This window comes from Micropterus dolomieu, linkage group LG04 (assembly GCF_021292245.1).
Source record: "Micropterus dolomieu isolate WLL.071019.BEF.003 ecotype Adirondacks linkage group LG04, ASM2129224v1, whole genome shotgun sequence".
NCBI lineage: Eukaryota > Metazoa > Chordata > Actinopteri > Centrarchiformes > Centrarchidae > Micropterus > Micropterus dolomieu.
This window is the reverse complement of record NC_060153.1, coordinates 12,617,369-12,637,493: the sequence shown is the minus strand read 5'-3', so window position 1 is coordinate 12,637,493 and position 20,125 is coordinate 12,617,369. Positions and strand designations below refer to the sequence as shown.

Sequence of the window (20,125 nt, the reverse complement as noted above, 5' to 3'; positions counted from 1 at the left end):
GGGGGTGTGTGTGTGTGCGTGCATGTGAGCTTGGCTACAGAGAGAGGATATTTGTGTGTACTCTGCGTGTATGTGTGTGAGTGAGTGAGTGAGTGTGTTTGCGTGCCTGTAAGCCTGAGAGGGAGGGGTGTGTGTGTGTGTGTGTGAGAGAGTGAGTGAGAGCCTGTTTGCGTGCCTGTGTGTACGTGTGTGTGTTTGCATGTGGGCCAGATAGGGGGAGGGGTGTGTGTGTGTGTGTGTGTGTGTGTGTGTGTGTGTGTGTGTGTGCACATGTGGACTCTTTGAGCTATGTGTGTATATGTGTCTGTATGTGTGCTCACGCATATGTGTATCTGGAGTATGGACTTGTTTGTGTATTTGTGCATGCATGTGGCTTGGCGGGAGGGGTGTGTGTGTGTGTGTGTGTGTGTGTGTTTTAGTTGGAGTGAAGAAGGGAGAGAAGAATGAGGGAATCGATCAAAAGGGTGAGACAGGAATGGAGGGAGAGATTGAGGGGTCAGCTCGCTGAAGAAGTGGAGGTGAGACAGATTTGGTTGGCATGAAAGTTCCCAGAAACTCGCTGAACCAGAACTGAATACACAGACACACACTCAGACGACCCAAAATAATCCAGCAAAATATAAACTCTGAGGAAATCTGTGTTTTTCTGGGGAAAAGCCGGTGACCTGTCGGTGTCGCTCAGGACTGTCTGCTAAGCCTGTCTGTGTGAGCATGTTTGTAGGCATGAACAACTGTTGAAGCTTTGTTCTACAGTTGACTCTGATGTTATTATTATTATTATTATTTATTTTTTTACAGGCCTTTGTCGGTCTGGCTAATAAGGAAATATAATGGCCCATTGCCTTTCCCTGGAGTTTTGTCATGTCATTTTATTTTATAAAATCTGCACGAATAATTCTAATTAACAATTCCAATCAAACTTGCACGTTTTTTGTTTTATACACGTGATGAGTTTAGTTTGAAGTTCTACTTACCAGGCCTTTTCTGGAGCTTTCAACTGCCATTCCATGGTCTTAATCAGTGGATGGAGATGGCTCAGTAGTCGTCTCGTTACCAGAGTATGTCATATAATTGTATTTGAAAGCTCTGTGGGCAAAAAGCTAGTGGACACTGTCAAAGTACTATTTCTAAAGTCAGCCATCTTGATTATTTTATATGTCATTTTGCATTCCCTTGCTATATTGTGGCATATTTACATAAAGTGAAGTAAAGTGTTCTTATCATCCTTAATGCAATGGTTCCTTTATTATTACATTGATTTATTGCCCTATGTTGAAGTACACAGACCTAAAAGTAAAGCAGTATTGTAATCAAAAGCAAAGCCGTGTGTTGTGACATAGTTGAGTGTGTGTTGAAGGAGGTAGGTGGCCACAGAGGATGTTATCAATGTGCAATCATGACAGTGGGGCCACTGTGTGGTAATGTGATGTTTACAATTTTGTGATATGTAAAACACCACAATTCAGAGCAGCTGTATGGAGTAAAACCTTTCAGTGGATTGAGGAAGTTGTTGTAACATCCATTGGAGCGTTTATATGTTAACAGTCAGTGAAGTTATGTGGCAAAGGTTTTTCAAGATTTTTCAAAGCCAATTATCATTTGTATGGCCAGCAACAGCACGGTGATATATTTCAAAGTAGATATTTTCTCACACTTGATTGTGTGCATAGAACACTAAAGGTTTCTCACCATTTCTTGGTAATTATCATGTTTGATTTTTGGTTATGTTTCTTGAAGCCAAGATTTGTGTGCTTGGTGCAGAGGAAAGCTTTTCAAGAGGGTGGAGAGGGGGAGAAAAAAAGTCTGTACATGTGTGAGCACAAATGCAGCCACACACTCATGCGCAAGTATCACGAGTCCAGATGGGAGTGGAGTGGATCAATACAAAGACAGTGGGTCTGGTTGATATCTCTGCTGAATGAGTATCTCTCCCTCTCTCTGTTCTCTCTGTCTGTTTTTTTTCCTCTTTTGCTCCTTTTTCCTATTTTTCTCCCTGTGTCTGTTTTCTGCTGCTTCACTTTTTTCTCTCCTGTCCCTTTTTTTTTTCTTCTTTCCTTTCTTCTTCTCCTCTGTTTTTTTTCTTCTCTTTCTCTCTGCATGCAAACACGCACACACAGAGACAGTAATGAACACCTCAAAATCCAAGGCACGATCTTCCAATGGCCTAGTTTTTTAAAGAGCCTCCAATGTCATGTGAGTAAAAAATAGACTGACGGAAAACAATATTGAGATCTGTGGTAACAGAACTAGCCCAGAATCGGCGGAGGCCCGGATCAATTTGGCTCTTCTGAGCGAGGCAGTTCTGGCACGGATTTAGTCTGAAGACGATAATCTCGCCTGGCCATTCTGGGCTCACACAGGTGGCTGTTTTCAAGCTCCCTGGGTTAATGGCACACTCTTTAGTGGTGATCCAGAGGTCAGAGCACACAACTACAAACACTAACTTGATTGCAGAACCTTACTATGGTCGGTGTGGTCATTATTCAGAGGCTACAGGTTCACATAACCATCATATCATGCTGGGTTGACCAGTTAATTTTCCTATTCCTCAGTTGTTGAGATTTATATGTAGGGCTTTGTTTTGAACCTCAGTACAGTATGGAAAGTTAATGTCTGCTGTGTGGGTTTCTGATTTAAGTCACAACAATTAACAATTTTAGAATGCAGTTTATTTAGTTCTTGTGTGGCTGCTTGATATTTGGACATTTCTGAAATTTAGTTTCTTAAATGTAAATGTATTAAGTTAAATGTACTTTAATACGTTGTTATCCTATCAGCAAGAGTATCTCCAAATTAAAAAAATACCTAACCCTATTTATATGCAAAATTTGTTACTGTATATTTTTTTGTTGTTATAGTTTGTGTGAGGTCATTTATTCTTTTCTTTTGGGCTCTGTGACAATATTTTCTCCTGGTTCAGGCTGCGTTCACAGTCACATTGATGTTTAAAAAGGGATTTTTAGGGTTAAGGGTTAAAAATGCACTGGAAATATTTGTCCTCAGGGGACAGTATTCACACTGACATGGGAATATTTGACAGCTCAGTAAAATAAATGTGAACACTGGTAGGTTGAAATGCAAGAGAGGTTATTCCTAATTACTGGGGGCATTTTTTAGCTGCTAAATAAAAAAAAATCTCAGGCAAATGAACATTCAAGTGCACTTATGCCCTGAGGTCTCTTTAATTTATGAACGTGGTGTGTGGTGAGGAAAGATGGCAAAGTTTCAGAGACGGAATGTTCAAGAATTTCTTTGCAGGAAGTTTTGCTGGGATTGGACTGAACTCTTTTCCTCCTGGTCAATCAGTGCAGTTTGTCTAAACTTAAAACCACAAACTAGAATCTGGATTTTTTGTCATGTTCAGTCACACACAGTAAAAATCAGTTCAGATCCATGTTTCCCAAACTTAGGGTCGGGACCCAAAATGGGTCACAGGTCCATTTTTATTTGGTCAGTAAAATTCTTAACGATGTTACAATATGTAAATATGTGAATGAATACTCTTTTTTGCTACACTTGTCTGTTCAGCTCAGATGCTGTGTAAGGTTTTTTCTCTCTCTTCTTCCTAACCTGATCGTCTGTCCACATTCATACAGGATTTTCATGTTTGTAGTCTGTGATCTATCACTGTCAATCCTATGATGTCTAAATAAAGTACAAGGATCAGTTGGCTTAACCAAAGCAATTCAGAATGGAGAGGAGGTGCTTCAATGTGTAATATGTGGGGAAGTGCTCAGTAATGAGGGTTTTAAAATCAATAAATTGGACAGGTATCACCAAGGAAACATTCACTGTATCGTGAAAGTCCAAACATTTTTTTTCTTTGCAAAGAAGAATCCTTCAAGATGTGTTGATTCAACTTGGCACAACATACTTGTGTGAATCTGGCTTTCCAACTCTAGCATACCTGAATAACCAATTCAGAAACAGGCTAAATTCTCAGCATGACCTCAGAACAGCACTTTAAAAAACTGAGCCCAGAGTAAAGCAACTGGTTGAGAACTTCAACCAGCCACATACTTCTCATTAAATTCAGGTCATGTCAAAAGACATGTTGGTGATGATTGGAAGGGATAAGAAAATGAGAGTAGAGAAAAGGGTGAAACACAGAAAGGAGAATAGACATTTTATATACATGGTTTGTTTTGCCCTTTATCCGTAGTTTGCACATGTATTTTTGTAAATATGGGTCCCAGAGAGATACCAGATTTCTCTTTTGGGTCTTGAGCTGAAAAAGTTTAGTTAATCATTATCTAGTTGCTGTGTCTTTGTTCCTGTGCTGCTGTTTTTGTTATGTATTTCATTTGCTTATATGAAAGGGCTAAACGCAGTTTGTATTGATCCATTAGGTGTCGATCAACTTATTGATCACTCTCTGACCTGACTGATGTCAAATTTGGCCAGTAGGCTCATTGATTAAATGATAATTGCATGTGTGTGTGTGTGTGTGTGTGTGTGTGTGTGTGTGTGTGTGTATATTCCATGCAGGCGCGGCTGTGGAAGGAAAAGGAAAGGGACACCCGTGAAAGTCTTTGTTACACACACTGAGGAGGAGAGCGTGCCTGAACACAGCTTCAGCCCAGGTGTGTGTGTGTGTCTTATATCTGCACGCCATATTCTCACTTCCATCAACTGTGTGTGTGTGTGTGTGTGTCTTTGTACATGTTTTGTGTACGGTATGTGCATGTGAATCTGTGTGATTGGTATGGGGGTGGATCGTGTGCAAGTGAGTGTGACCTACTTTTGTGTGTGTGTGTGTGTGTGTGGGCTTGTCTATGTATGTGCTGCAATGTGCACCTGTGTATGTGCTCCAGGAGATGGGGTGATGACCTGTGTGGTGTGTGTGTGTGTGTGTGTGTGTGTGTGTCCCTGCATACTTGTATGTAATCCTTTTATACTGACGCTGTGCTCTCAGGTGATCGTAAGGAAGCAGCAGAGAATAAACGGCCCACACTGGACGGGCCTTTCTACAACACAGAGCCCGCTCCTCACAGCTGGTGAGCATACATTTGTGTGGTTCTATTGATTGGTAGGATAAAATATATATACACATTTGTTTTGTTGATGTTTGCATATTATGTCAAATATTTTGTACAGGTATCAGTGCATACTAATAAAAGGTTGGACCGTTCCTGCAGGCCTGTCTAAAGGCTACTTCATTCGCTCAGCTTTTAGAGTTAAAAAATGATGAATGGTTGCTGATCTTAACTCAGCACTCCAGGACAGCTTTGTCTGAGAGCAGCACTTCTGAGTTCCGGTCCTCAGGACACGGCAACCCTGTTGGTTTTCATTTTAGCCATATTATCAGGCTGATTTATGTCAGAGGAATGTAGTAGACTAGCGAGTAGGATGGAAAATCAGCAGCACTCAGAGGACAAAGATTGAGAATCACTACCCTGAAGCACTGGCATGAGTTTATATGTGTGGATTTTTAATGTTTGTTTGATTTACACTCATTTAGCTGCAGTGGATCCCTACAGCAAATAAATGAATATTACAGCTAGATGAATGCATGAATACAATGAGGAAACATCATAATTGCAATTATGTCACCAGTGTTTAAATACCTTGATTGAAAAACCGCTATTACAGACACACTCACAGCTAAATCATAAAATAAATGCAAAGCTGGATCACTGAAACCAGTATTTACCTTTACCTACATCTGACATATGAGCCCTCAACATACGTACTCACACTGAAACAGATCAATTACAATATGACAAAACAGAAAACTAGGGCTGCAACTAACGATTATTTTCATCATCGTTTAATTTGACAATTGTTTATCTGGATATCTGATCACTCGTTAAGTCGATAAGATTGTTATAATTTTCCAGAAAACAAGGTGAAGTCATCAAATTGCTTTTCTACTGCTAAAAAACAGCTATTTTCACACAATGAAAGAATAGCAGCAAACACTCAACAAGCTGGAGTCAGTAAATGTTTGCCATTTTTGCTTGATAAATGATTTAAACAGTGAACTGTAAAAAAATATTGTTGATTAATTTTCTGTTAATAAACTAATAGTTGAGATACTAAAAAATGCACAGCATGTCTTTCTAGTTCAAGCGAATTGTATTGGGACAGAATAAGAGACAGGCCAACAGCACATGTTGTCTGATAAAGGTAGTGAATTTAACTTTCAATCCCCCACCCCCTTCACCTCCCAGCGGTACACCAGAGCAGGCTCATGGCAAAGCCCCCTCCGGACCCAAGACCAGCTCCTGCTCGGCCTCTACACCAGCTCCAGCTCCTGCTGCTTCCTCTGCCCCAACCCCAACACCAGTCCCTGCCCCTGCCCCGGCCCCAGCTGCTGCGACTTCAGCTCAGGCCCCTTCACTGACCCCCGCCTCCACAGCTCCGGCTGCCCCGACAGCCTCTGCTCCAGCCCCAACAGCCAGCTCCTTCCCTCCCTCCCCTAACTGCCGCATCCGAGAGGTCCACTGTGGCAGCCAGGTGCGGCTGGTCGTTATCGCCATCCGGGACATCACCAAGGGGGAGGAGATCACTGTGGATTACAGCCTTACAGAGTGGGGAGAGAACCTGGTCAGTGCCTTGAACGACAGATCCATACAGTATGTTTGTGGTATTGTGATCACGTTTTAGGACGTTTATTCCCTTTATTACCTCCCAATCAGTTTTACACCATTAAACTTGGTATTTGGTAATGTGTCTTGCATTTAGTTGTTCTTTCAGATAAATTGTCAAATATAGACAACCTCACAATGTCCTGATGGTTGGAGAAAATATTGTCAGCAATCCAGAAGGGCAAAGGCTTCATGCTGGACTCATTATACACTGATGTTAAACAGTCACTCAGGAAGAAGTTTGTTGTAAAAAAGGAAAATACATCAGTCTCTCTCCACCAACAGTAGCATCAATAGACAGGAACTCAATGCAGCTACAGGACATTATGTCTTGATTGAGCAGAGCTGCTCATGCTTGCTTGTCTATTTGTTTATTTCATATCTTAATTCTTAACCTAACCTGAACCAAAACCCAATTTTAACCTCAACTCCAAACTCAGTTTCCAATCCAAAACAATCAAATTATCTTACCTTTAAATTTTCTTCACCTGTCTCTCCTCTGTTGCTTGGTCCTCAGAAGTACAGAAATACACTGTACATCTCCCTGATGACTTCAGATAGGCGACCATATGTGTATTCACACACTGTTGATCAACTTCACACATTCACTGTCTGTCACGCGTGCACATGCACACAGGCACGTGCACACACGCAGTCACACTACCCACTGCACCTCGCATGCACACACATTCATGCTACACACTCAAAGCTAAGCAAGGCATGGGGTTACCATGGTGATGGCTGAGCTCCAGCTCTCTCGCTACCTATAGTACTTTAGCAACAATAACCATGGTTATTACCTGTCATCTGTTCCTTTAATGGAACTCATTAGATTGGATCAATTTACTCAACAAAATGATACCAGAATCCATTTAAGGAAATTAAATTGACAAAATTGAAAAATTGACATCAGAGGTTTAAGTGGGACCACTGTTCCTTCAGAGCCACATTTTAATATCTGAAATTTGGCTGAGATAAAGTTCAGATCTTTTTAGGTTTCTATTATTGGCGGATTGATTTGTTCTGTGCTTAGTAGCCCAGCCTGATTGATAAACCCATGTGTATTAGTAGGAGATCTAAAGTCCTAATCATCCTCTGCTTTTATGACCATCTGTGGAGGGGTGTCCTCCTGCTCTCTGAGTGACAGCTCAGGCTGATTGTGGTGTCAAAAATTAATAATGTGACTGCTCTGTGTCCCACAGGGTTTCCGTGGTACTGTGTCTCCGGCGCAACACGAGTGTAACTCTGACACAGAGAATAACAACAATATCAAAAAGGTAAGAGAAACGCCCCTGTTCCCTAAAAGTATGACTCTTTTATTATTTGAAATTTCACACCACTTGCCAAATTTAAAGAGGTGGTATTATGCTTTTTGGCCTTTCCCTCTCCTTTATTGAGTTATACCTTTTTTGTGCATGCAATAGGTTTGCAAAGTGAAAAATCCCAAATTCCACCCCAAAGGGAGTTCCTATCTCCCACAGAAAACAGTACTCTGAACTGCTGGTCGGCATGTACATGTACAGCTGAACCGAAGCTGTTTACTGGCTTCTCGCTGACCCGCCCTTCTCTGCTTCTGATTGGCTAGTAGTCCTTAACTAGGAACTGCGCATGTGCAACTCCCAATAGAGATCATTTAAAGACAAGATGTATCACTCCATAGCTAAAACGAAGCCTTCAACACAGGGTGAAAAGAGGAGCTGCAGCAATGTGCAGTATGGGGGGGAAAAAAGGTGTATTTTTAAAATTAAACTATGTAAACCTGTTCTGGTACAACCCCTAAATAGGATTTTGAACCTGAAAACGAGAATAATACCTCGTCTTTAATGTAACCTGCCTCACACACTAATTTCTCCTTAAAATTAACTTGTTACATTACAAAGTAAGGTTTTAAAAAGTTTGAATGAAATGTCTATGCAAATATAAAAATCACTTAACATTTGGATAAGTCTTAACTCATTAACATCCAGTTTCACTCTCTGACCTTTTATCAGCTTGTTTCATATAATGTTTATACAGATTGAAATATTGAAACCTGAGACTTGCACTATGAGATGGAAATATTTAAGATAACATGCACATGACAAAAAGCAGCTATAATCAGTGTTTTTATGTTGTACAATGTATGAAATGGCAATGTGTGATGTGAAAAGGGGTCGCTCATAGTGATGAATAATCTGCAGCTCCTCTTGGATTTACAGAGCTTTATAGCAAGTTTCAGCTCATTGTTTATTTTTCTGGCCCTCAACTTCACTGTTTTGGTTCACTATCTTCCCTCTTATGGGGTTATTTTTTGTTGCAGCCGGACAGCTGTTTTCAGTGAAAAAGCTCAAAAAAAAATAAACTAACAAAAAACTTGTACACTACCTGCTCAACAGCAGACAGACACATTTAGAGACTAGCTCGTGAACATAGTGGAGCATTTTGCAGCTGAAGAGACAAATATTAGAGTATTGAACTTAAATTCACCAGGTGGCCAGAAATGTTGATGATGTTACTCCATAACTGTTGGGTGTGTAAATAACTGTTTGTTCACAAGTTTGTCACATCAGTTTTATAATGTAATAATCGAGTCATTGCTGTTGCTGTTACTCCTGCCCCCAAGTGGCCAAAAAAGATAATTATTTCAGGTTTATGACACAATTTCTCCAAAAGTCAACCTGACATTTGGTTTCTTGGGAAACTTTGTGATCCTCACTAGAATTTAAATGAAACTTCTGTGGATTTGTTAAGTCACACAGCAGAGTTTGTAGTGACAAAACATTGGTATAAAGGAGGTTTATTTTCCCAAGAAAAAGAAAATCAAAAAACTAACACCGACAGAACCTTCCCAGTACGAGAGACTTCTATTTTGAATACATAAAGTAAATACAAGCACTGCATCTGATATCTAATTCTGCTCTACGGTGCGTGTTGTTGCCTCACAACAGTGAGCAAATGTTACTGTGGTTGTGATGTACTGCTGTGCCTGCAAGATGGCAACTGACTGGACAACACTTGATTATCATCAAGCCTCCCTCCCCCTTCCTCTGCAAAGTTTTTTTGGTATGTGTAGTAATGACATAAGTCCTCACCAATTTTAACTGCTTAAAGTAAAACAGCATTTTTTCCCCACTGGGCCTCCGTCCATTGATGTGCTCTGCGTTGTGTAGAAAAAGACACCCAACAGTTACAATGTTGCCTTTGGAGTAGTTGTATAACCTAGGCAGCGAGGCGGCTGACTTCCGATGTAGACTGAGCAACTGGCAAATCCTCAGTCCCACTTTCTTCTCACACCAATATCACTCCATTCTCCTCCAGCAATGGCCAATCATCTTGCCCGACATAACTTTTTACGTCGAACCATGCTGCTTATGCTTAGTGTCATTTTGCTGCTTATTGTCTCTGCCTCCTGCCACACACTGTGGTCAGTGGTCTGACTGGGGAACAATGCAGCAATTACTTATAGCTTGTGTGCAGACCAATCACTGTTGATTCTCTTGCCAGTGATGCTCACCTTCTGCTTATTGCTTTAACATGTAATGACTCTCCTCCTGACTGTGCATCTTAATAGACCAGTGCTATTGAGCCTTACGGTCTTATAATACTTATTTTCTTATTTGATATAAACTTTGCTCAAACAAATGTAGAATACAGGAAAAATGCAGGTTTGTAAAAAGTCACAAATAAGGAAATGTATATATTTAAAATATAATCTATTAGGTTACTTGTTAAAACAAAAACTTATTTGAATGTGTCAAAACTTCAACAACTCTCAAACCTGTTCACATTTTTTAACATTGTGTTAATACTGCAAAAAAATGGACAGCAGGTGATATGTTTTTTTTTCTCCACTCTGTCACTGTCTCTCACTTCCAGGAGGATGAGCCTCTCTCTCTGACAACACAGCAGCGGCAGCAGCAGCAGCAGCAGCAGCAGCAGCAGGAGTACGTCACCCCCTCATGGTCCCTCTCTCCCTCCTCCTCCCCCATCTCCCACTCCGATGCTAGTGACTCAGACGCCGGAGATGAGGACAACGGCAGCCCACGCGGGCGCGCACTACGCCGCCGCAAGAAACGGCGTGGCACACCTTCAAAGAAAAAGATCCCACATCGGACCCCACCTGGGCGGCCGCTGGGCTCCCCCGCCAGCGTTCCTCATCACAACCGTCCACTTCCCTTATCCCACCCTCCAGCGCAGTCCTCCCCTCCCTGCTCATCTTCCTCCTCCTCTTCAGCTAAGCCTGTGTTCAAAGCTCCGGCTCCGCTGGGCTCCACCACAAGCAACGTCAACATAAATGTCCCCAGAGGAGGAGTGTCCATAGACTCCATGCGCCAAACCTGCGAGTACTGCGGACGCCACTTCCGCTCTCTGGGCCGCCACTTAGATAAACACCATGCCCACCAACCAGAAGTGTGCTCTGCCCTGGTGGAGCGTTACACACAGATGCCCCGCCTGCAGGCACAGAACACAAACCCTGCCACAGCTCACGCACACACTCCACAGCACTCAAAGGCGCCACAAGCCGCGGGACAGAGCCGCAGTTCAGATCTCCCGCAGAGTGGCGCCCAGGACCTCTCCATGTCTCCGCCCACTCTCACAGCCGCTAACCAATCCCCTGCCTCCTCTGGGAGAAACTCCTCCTCCCCTGCGCTGACTCCTCCGCGAGGACAGAGCGCAGTGCCGGTGTCCGTCCTAAAGAGGAGCCCACCCCCTGTGGCTGTGACGCAGTCCAGGAAGGGAGCGATGAGGAGGCTGAAGAAAGAAAGACAGGACGAGGTGGAAGAGGATGAGGAGGACGAGGATGAGGAAGATGTGGAGGTAGTGGAGGTGAAGAGGCCCAAAGAGGAGGAGGATGTTGAGGTGGTGTGCCCTCAGTCCTTCAGCAGCAAGCTGGCCAAAGAGATGGAACCACCAAAAGAAGAGGAAGAGGAGGAGGAGGAGGAGGAAGAGGAGGAGGAGAATGGAGTGTTGGAGGTGGAAGATGAAAGTGGGACAGAGGATAAGGAAAAGGACTTGCTGAGGTAACTTGAGGACTTTTCCTTTGAGATTAGAGCTGCAACAAATGATTATATTCATTATCGATTAATCAAAGTTCATGCCTTATACCTGCCGTTTTTAAGGCTATTGAAACTAATACTATTAAAATGAATAAATTAACTCATATCTCACCCTCTCTCTCTTTTCAGTGGTTCGGGGCGTCACCACTTGCTGCCCCTCCTCTCATCCTTGTCCTCTCTGGTGCTGTACCTTCGTCGGCTGCAGCACTCCGCATTCTTGTCCCTGTCTCGGCAGCTCCAGTCAGCCGAGGCCTGGCGCCTTCTTTGCCACTCCAGCCTGGCTCTCCTCATCCTGTACAACCGCCGACGCGAGTGCGAGGTCTCCAAGCTGTCCATCGCTGAATATCGTGCTCGCGTCACTCCCCAGTGCCCCGTTCCGGTCCCCCCTGGCGCCCCTCCAGCTCTCACCCCGTTGGAGGCCTCCCTGTCCCCCTTTGAGCGCCTGGTGCTTCCTCACCTCCCTAGAGTTGGGGTCCAGGGTAAACGTGGACGAGTCCAGCCCCTCATCCTCCCCCCCCACTGCGAGCCCTGCCTGGAGCTCCTCCTGCAGACACGGCAGGACGTGGGGGTTGACCCCGCAAACCCGTATGTCTTCGCCAGGCCATACCACTCCCCTGCCACACCGCTGCGAGGTACTGACCTCCTCCGTAGTCTGGCCCGCTCAAGCGGTACCCGCAATCCCCGTGCCCTGACGCAGACCAGGGTTCGCCGGCAGGTTGCCATACTGACCCAGCTGCTGCTACTGGGAGAAGGAGAGGAGCCCGGGCAGCCTGGAGGCAGCGCTGTAGAGAGGCTGGAGCACTTCCTGGAGAGGGAGTACCATGTGACACAGAACTGTGCCGGAATTGGCCAAGACCCAGGCCTGATGGGCAGAGTGGGCCGAGTGGTGCTTTGTGGAGAGAGAGATGGAGTGCTGTTCAGAGGAATGAGCCTGAACCACATCTGCCTGGAACTGGACGGTGAGATGGATGGATGGCTGAATGAATGAGTGGAACTGGTGTCTTTTTCTGTTGTCCAGGACGAGGTGTATCGTCCCTCCCTTCAAATTTCTGCTCTCTCTATCCTCTTATTCTTGCCTCCTCTTTCTCTGTACCCTTTCCATTCCTTCCGTCTTTACAGTTATGTCAGGAAACTCTGCAGACTCGTACTCAGAGGGAGAGTCTGAAGGGGAGCAAGTGAAGGAGAAGCCCGAGGTGCCCGCTCCTGCTCCTGCTCCGAACCCCACACCTACCCTGCTGTATGTCAGGAAAGGCAAGAACAACGGGCGGGTGGGGCGACCCAAGAAGCTCAAGAACACACAGCCACCCCCTCCACCTCCTCCACCCCCACCTCCACCCGCAAACCGCAGGAGAGGCTCAGGTCAGCCCAAATCAGGTTTGTTTGGGTTTCAAGTACAAGTGTAATTGCACAATTTAACAAAAGGGAGGAAGATAAATAAATAAAATTGTGCAGGTGAGATAAAAAAGCATTTCAAAAAAAACACAGAAGTCAAAATAAAAAAACAATGAAAATGAAATAACAACGATGATTAAATAATAATGGGAAAACAAAAATGCTGTTATGACGTGAAAAAAGAAAGGAGAGGATTGGTAGTTCAAGCTGTTTGTCAGTCAGGCTACAAGTATTTGCAGGTGAAACACAAAGTGTACCAGCACATGGTCACTGGTCAAACGCAATGCAAACGCAGTTGAACACATGCAACAGAAACAAAAGTCTCAAGTTCAGAATTTCCCAGTTAAAGTAACCAAAGATCATGATTAATGAAATGTGTTGCTGCAGACAAAGTCCCCCCTGTTCCATCATGCTGGTTGATTTACAAATGTTCTCATGGTCAGGATGCACTGCTTATAATGAAAAACAGTCCAGACGTTTCATATATATACACAGTGAGTTCAATTTCAAATTAATTGAAAATGTAAAATTTGGGGCTGCAACTATTATTTTCATCATCAATAAATCTGCTGATTCATTTCTTTTCAATTACCTGATAAATTGTCTGGTCTATACATTGTCAGAGAATACTTTCATCACAATCTTAAAATGTTTTTTCTTTTGTCTGAGCAGCAGAAAAAACCAAAGACATTCAGTTTACCATCATAGAAGGAAAAACAGCAAAAATTCCCTATTTAGAAGCTGGAACCAACTTTTAACTAACAATTTTACTTTACTACAATGACAAATCGATTATCAATTAATTTTCTGTGGATTGACTAATTGATTCATTGACTAACTGTTTCAGTTTAAATCCGATAAATTAAAAAGAAAAGGATATAAACATAAGTAAAGGGAGGAATGCTAATGACTTTCTAGTTGATTGAAAATGACCTAGATCTAATTGGCCTAGATTCATGAGATTCTTCATCAGACAGTATATTGTCATTTAAATGTTAGCATTGGAAGACATTCCCATCACTAGATCTATTAATGATATTATAAGCAATCAGTGCTTTCTGACGAGAAGGCGGAGTGTACAATAATCTGAAGTTCGGGGTTTGAATATGACTGCCAAAACCATGACGCATGTATGGAACATTTTCTGCCTTAAAATGAAAATTGTGAATTAGTTGGGGTGGGGGTTGAGACACAACATGTCTGTTAAAAAAACAGGCAAATAGCAACAAAGAAATGGACGCTGTAAGTAGGGATAATGATAATTATCGCAATATAATTTTCCTCAATAACAATATCATAAATGTTCAATATATCGACAATGAATGTTTGATTTTATTCATTTGAATCTCAAACTAATTAGCACTTAATTTTTCTATTAAAATATTTATTTTGTTGAGAAAAAAGGGACTGAAAAAAGATTTACTAATCTTTTTAAAAAAAAAAGATTTGATCAGAATAGTTCTGAATGTTCTACCTCGGTTTTGTGAAGTGATCCACTGTTTGGCATCAAGCGTTTGTTCTCACCAGAAAGAAAATTTTAACCACAATTGACTTTTACTCAGGAACAAAAATCAGCCTTTAAACTAAAAAGAAATAATGATTTGACATTTATCGTGATAATTATCGATATATCAAATGATATGAAATGTTTTTATTGTGATAACATTTTTGGACGTATTGCCCAGCCCTAGCTGTAAGTTTCCTCCATGTCTCAAAATTGTATGTATTGTAACGCAAAGGAACGAAAAAAGAACAGACAACAAATATGCCCAGGTTTTAGAAAAAAACAACCCTGTTTGAAGGCAATTTGTTGCAAAAGGGCTGGATTATAGTTCTGTGACTGTATTTACAACATGTCATGTGCACTCTCTTGTGTTCAGAGTGAAAAGTTGCAAGTTTGGGAATGAGAGCAGGAAAAGAACTGAAATGTTTTATGATCCCCAAGAAGTGATTTTGATGTCTCTGTCTTTGTGGTTGTTTGGTTTTTCCGAGTGTGAGTGGTGGTGAGGGGGTCAAATGGAGCTTCCACTGCCGTCATGCTGAATGATAGGAGCTGTTAAAACACACATACATTGTCTCTCCTTCCTTGTAGGAAAGCGAGGTGTCCTGAAGCGCCCCTGGTCGGAGGCGGAGCGTGCGGCTGTAGAGGAGCACCTGACCCAAAACATCACCGAGCTCCGAGTCCCCGCAAAGGCCGACTGCGAACGCTGCCTGCAGCAGTGCCCGCTGCTGGTCAGCAACCACCGCGACTGGCGAGCCATCAAGTTCTACTGCCACAACCGCATTCAGCTGCTGAAGAAAAACCAGCGGCGTGAAAGTGAGCCCCAGCCCCTCACTGTCTGCTGAGAGGGGGAAGTGTGCGGGGGAGGGAGAAAGGGAGTGATGGAACAAAGAGGCTGGAGGAGGAGGGGGTTGACTGATATGGTGCAGCTGATCAGAGCAGAATCTCAAATGGTACCCTGCTGCCCATGCACTAATTTTGAGAGGACGGTCCTAAATTTCACTCTACTTCTCTGGTAGTGTGGTTTGTATTTGACATGTTTCCTAATTTGACACCTGATGGCATTTTCATTTTGAGCCACACAAGAACAGAAATTTGAATTAACCTTTTTCGCTGCTCTACTTTAAAGGTCTTAAAAATGACACTACCGTCTTCATGGTGCTCCTGATTTGAGGGTTACAGTGCAAGTTTTGTCAAAAGCAGTGCACTTGGACAGGTGCCGTTTGAGACATGCCTCGTGGGGACTTCAGAGACCATGGCACTGGCCGCAGCCTGTGTTGTGTTGTATATGGACTTTTTTTCCCCTCTCCTTTCAAATGGATTCACTAAACTGAAATGTAAACAAGGGAGGCAGTCGAGCCCTACAGTGTTGTTATATAAACGTTGTGAAGTAGCATTAGTGTTTTATGCACTTGGAGACGTTAATAGGACAAATGGCCTGTGTTTGGGCCACACTTTCCTTAATAATGGTTATATAATTAGAGTAGGCCTAACTACTGCTAACATACAAGAATAGCCAGATCCTTCCTCAAACAAGCTAGTTCTTCTTTTCATGCAGCTGACTGTGCAATTCTGACCTTGGTTTCATTATATTTGGACCTTAATTTACATGTAAGGTACGAGATGATGAATGAGTTACTGTTTTACAGTTCCCATGAGGTTTTTTTTTTAAATAAAAATTAATCCCAGCACTACGATGGAGATAGTTTTCCAGAGTGGGAGTTGAGGGTTTCATAGGTAAGACAATTAAATGGCCTCAGAATGTTGTGAAATTACTTTTGTATACCTAAGATGTCTAGTTAAACCACAAAGTTCAGAAATATGAGTATCCTTTGACACCCCTCCCGAAGAACTGTATGTTCTCGTTTCCTATTGTTTTTTTTTTCCTTTTTCAGCCTGTTGCACATTTGTTATTCAAAGTAGTAAACAAGGTGCTATAGGCCACTAAGCTGGATATCACTTTATATGTGGAGAGATTTCCCTTGGTTGTGTTTAAGTTTCTAAAAAAAGTGGGCATTTATCAGAGAAGTGATGGTTCTGTGTCGCCTTGCTTGTTGCATTGTCTGTGTCTTTTTTCGGCTAGAGCTCCTCCTGTCCTTTCCCAGCCACACTACACGGTTTGCAGCTCGACCAGATTTTTGGTTTCTCTTCAGCGTTGCTGGAAATCTGCGTCCATCGGACTAAAACCTCCATGAAACCTCAAGACAGATACTTGAAGTTATTTAAACCTTCGGCAGAGTCTTTACGTTCTTTCTTGCTCTAGCCTTGCCAGTTACATTGTACATAACAAATATATTATCATTATGCTAACTGGTTGTTTGTGCTAGACTATATGTAGCTTTTTCCATTTCTGAGTTATTGCTATCTGTACATAAGTCTGTCTGTAAATACTCCTCAGAGAAAGAAAGAAAAAACACAATGTATGACATGCCTTGGTTATTGTGTTATGTTTTTTCTTTTTTATAAGTCTTATAAAAATGTAAAGCTATGTTTTGTGCTGTGGTTATTTCAGAGCACCAAAAGTGAAATGTTTCTCTCTGGTGAAAACATTACGGTGATTTGTAATTTATTACTTAAATGTTTAGAATTTATTATTGGAAGATAGTTACAGCTCCCACATGCAACTCACAGTTACCGACACTAGATGGAGGTGTTGGTTCATAAACTGTGACCAGTTCTGAGAAATCAAATAAAAAGGATGTTTCTGAGAAAACCAAACCTCTCTACAGTGAGGGATATTCAGCTAGTTAAAGAAAATGCCTTTCTGCCCTGGCTGTGTAACACAGGATTCATGTACTGAGTATGACTCATCTATAGACACCTGAGAAGAAAGCAGCACAAGGTAATTTCATCGGCCTCTGGCCTCCATCCTGGGGACTCACTTGGCTTCTGATCATACTGCGTGTAACCACAGTTCCTTGTCTTCAGATCCAGTCTGAAGACAACACCTTGAAACATGTCAGCATGTACGCTGTTGAACCTGTAATCAGACTCAACAGTGATCGGTCCTGGAGTACAAATGTACATCACAGCAGCCAGGTGACAAGTTACCACTCGAGGGCAGCAAAGGCAAGATTTTCATGGACTGTTAAAGGAAGCATGTGAACATTATGATTAGTTGCGGATGGGTGACATAGGATGAATCGTCTCCCTATTAAGAAAGACCGCAGCAAACTTCATTGATTATTGAAATCTCCAATGATATGACAGGATCAGTCAGGATGCACTGACAGCAGCCTCTCTAATCATTAAAGTAAAAAGAAAACACATAGAATTCTATTTATTAGGCTATTTTTGATTCATGGAAAATAGAAATGCATGTAAAAAATAGCATATTGTCAATACTTTAGAGACCCACCCAAAATTTCACAAAGTATGTTTTCAGTGGAGCGACCGTCTTATTAAGAGGAGCCAAGCTCCCCCTGCCCCCCCTGCAGCCTGCATACAATCTCAACCATCAATTCCAGCAACACTGTTTACTCACGGATTTTTCTTTCTGGTCCCGAAATGTTTCGCGGTGTTAGTGAATTATTGAAAATGTTATCAGTAATGCCTTATATTAGTTTGTTACAGCAAATACAATAACTGTAATTGCCTTACTTTTGTAAAGCATTGCTCCCAACACTGCTACCTTCTGGTGTGCTTTTGAGCGCATGCAGAAAATCGGACTAGATTTCTTTAGCAGCATAGTGGCTGTTTGAGGCGAGAAAGCAGGAATGTGGTTCATTTTTATGTGAGGTTGTATCTCATTCGCAAATAGGCATTAAAAAGTAATTAAGTGATATGTCATTTTGTAAAAAAAAAAAAAAAAAAGAAAGAAAAATAAACTAGGCCTACATATAGCTTCTTTAAGTTAGGCCTACTCTTTATAATATCACGTCTCCCTTCTCTCTATGATGGCAGGCTTTACACTCCACTTTCTAGTGTGGCTGTATGGAACAAGAATAACACTTTTGATTTCTGATAAGATCAGACAACACATCATACAAACATAACACATTTAATATGCCCTCACCTGTGTTATACTGAAGGTTTAATACAGAAGCCTGTTTGCATGTGTTGGGCCTAATCATGAACGATTTAAGGGTTGAAAAGTGCAATAATGGATAGTTTGAGTCTTTACTATTTTAAATGTAGTTTATGTTTGTTCTGAGTTATTTTGTATGGCATGAATATGGTGACATGTTGGCAGAAATATTTCATGAAATATATGAATTTGAAGATCATCCTGGTTAAATAAAGGTCAAATGCAAATTAGCCACAAAACCATCAAACACATAATTTCGGTTGTCTAACTCTCAGGATTTCCTTGCAATGAAGTGACTGCTAAACAGCTGTAATCAAGGTATGGATTTTTGTGTGTTTTGAGGTCGTATCGTCTATTTTCTCTGTGGTTTTTGAATGTAATACAAGTGATTTCAGTCGAATCACAACAGACTCCTCCAGCAGCAGCACGACATGGTGACTAACATTCTCCATGGACCCCCGTTGACACCGGGTTGACACAGATGAAGCTAAAGCACACAAGAACCATCTATTTTCGGTTTTCTGTGAAAACATTTCCTCATCCAAAGCTGTCAACAAGCTCAATACAAAAACAAACTCCAGGTATGCAGCAAATAGGCCTACAGATTTGTGTTAATGTAAGTGTCTATGATTGTGTTTACAATGAAACGGTCAGAGCTCCAACTAGATATTTACATCGTTTAAATATAAAAGCTTTGTAGGTGGCAACAAAATCCGTTCAAGGACCCTGGTATTCCACGGAGTTTGAAAGGAAATCGGCTGGGTCGGCTGGGCGGTCCGGATCCGGACCCAGCCGATATACTATTGAGAATTATTACCTCGTGACGGATCGTTTCTATATTACACCGCGCAGCTTTTGTAGCATTTACTGTACTGGTTTAGTGGCCCAGGAAACTCAGACCAATCGCATGTGCTCCAATCGTCTCATGTGATGCTGCTCAGCCAATCAAATCTGTGTATTCCCATGGTTGCGTGTCGAGTCCGCGAGATTCACAAGAGACGTTTTGGAAACACACGAATTGAGGAGACGAAAGTGAAAAGAGATTTCACATGGCTTTTAATCAAGAATGTACAGATTTTTACATTAGCCTACATTCCTCCCACGGACAGTTCAACACCAGAATATCTCATAGATCTTCAGTGCTAGCTGGCAGGACAAACTAGAGCTCACGTTTCTCACTGAACGAGAAAGTAGGAAGGAGGTTTATAAGAGGGAACGAAAGAGAAGAGGAGGCATGACAGCTGTTCATGTGTTGAGTGTTTATTATAAAATTGGTTAAGACTACACTTCAAGCTACATTTTTTATTAAATTTTTTCTAACATTTAGGCACTTTATTTTAGTTTACTTAAATTATTTATTTATTTTTTATCCCTAAAACTGACTGATTTGACAGTCCGTTGTTGACTAAAAACATATGTTGATACAACTACACATTATGGTACTGAATGATAACGCAAGTTAGTTGTTTTGATGTTCCAGACCTTTGCTTCTGGAAATTTTCTCTAGCTGGACCTCTTTAAATTCTAATTGAATACCACTGATCTAAACATTTGTATTTTACACAAGACAAAGAAAGTG

General features: G+C 42.0%; 1 protein-coding gene across 2 annotated transcripts in view; it reads left to right on the top strand.

The window, feature by feature from the left end:
• Positions 1 to 17,007, top strand: part of si:dkey-117m1.4 (serine/arginine repetitive matrix protein 1) — a 20,355-nt gene extending 3,348 nt beyond the window's left edge. The window contains exons 2-9 of one of the 2 annotated variants that reach the window (XM_046048019.1): positions 4,489 to 4,583; positions 4,916 to 4,997; positions 6,174 to 6,549; positions 7,793 to 7,867; positions 10,446 to 11,590; positions 11,756 to 12,585; positions 12,746 to 13,000; positions 15,111 to 17,007. In XM_046048019.1, coding sequence (XP_045903975.1) covers positions 4,489 to 4,583; positions 4,916 to 4,997; positions 6,174 to 6,549; positions 7,793 to 7,867; positions 10,446 to 11,590; positions 11,756 to 12,585; positions 12,746 to 13,000; positions 15,111 to 15,364 — 3,112 coding nt within the window. In that variant the 3' untranslated portion in view covers positions 15,365 to 17,007. The remainder of the gene's footprint in view (positions 1 to 4,488; positions 4,584 to 4,915; positions 4,998 to 6,173; positions 6,550 to 7,792; positions 7,868 to 10,445; positions 11,591 to 11,755; positions 12,586 to 12,745; positions 13,001 to 15,110) is intronic. The other variant, XM_046048020.1, reaches the window with a different exon arrangement.
• The last annotated feature ends 3,118 nt before the right edge of the window (positions 17,008 to 20,125 follow it).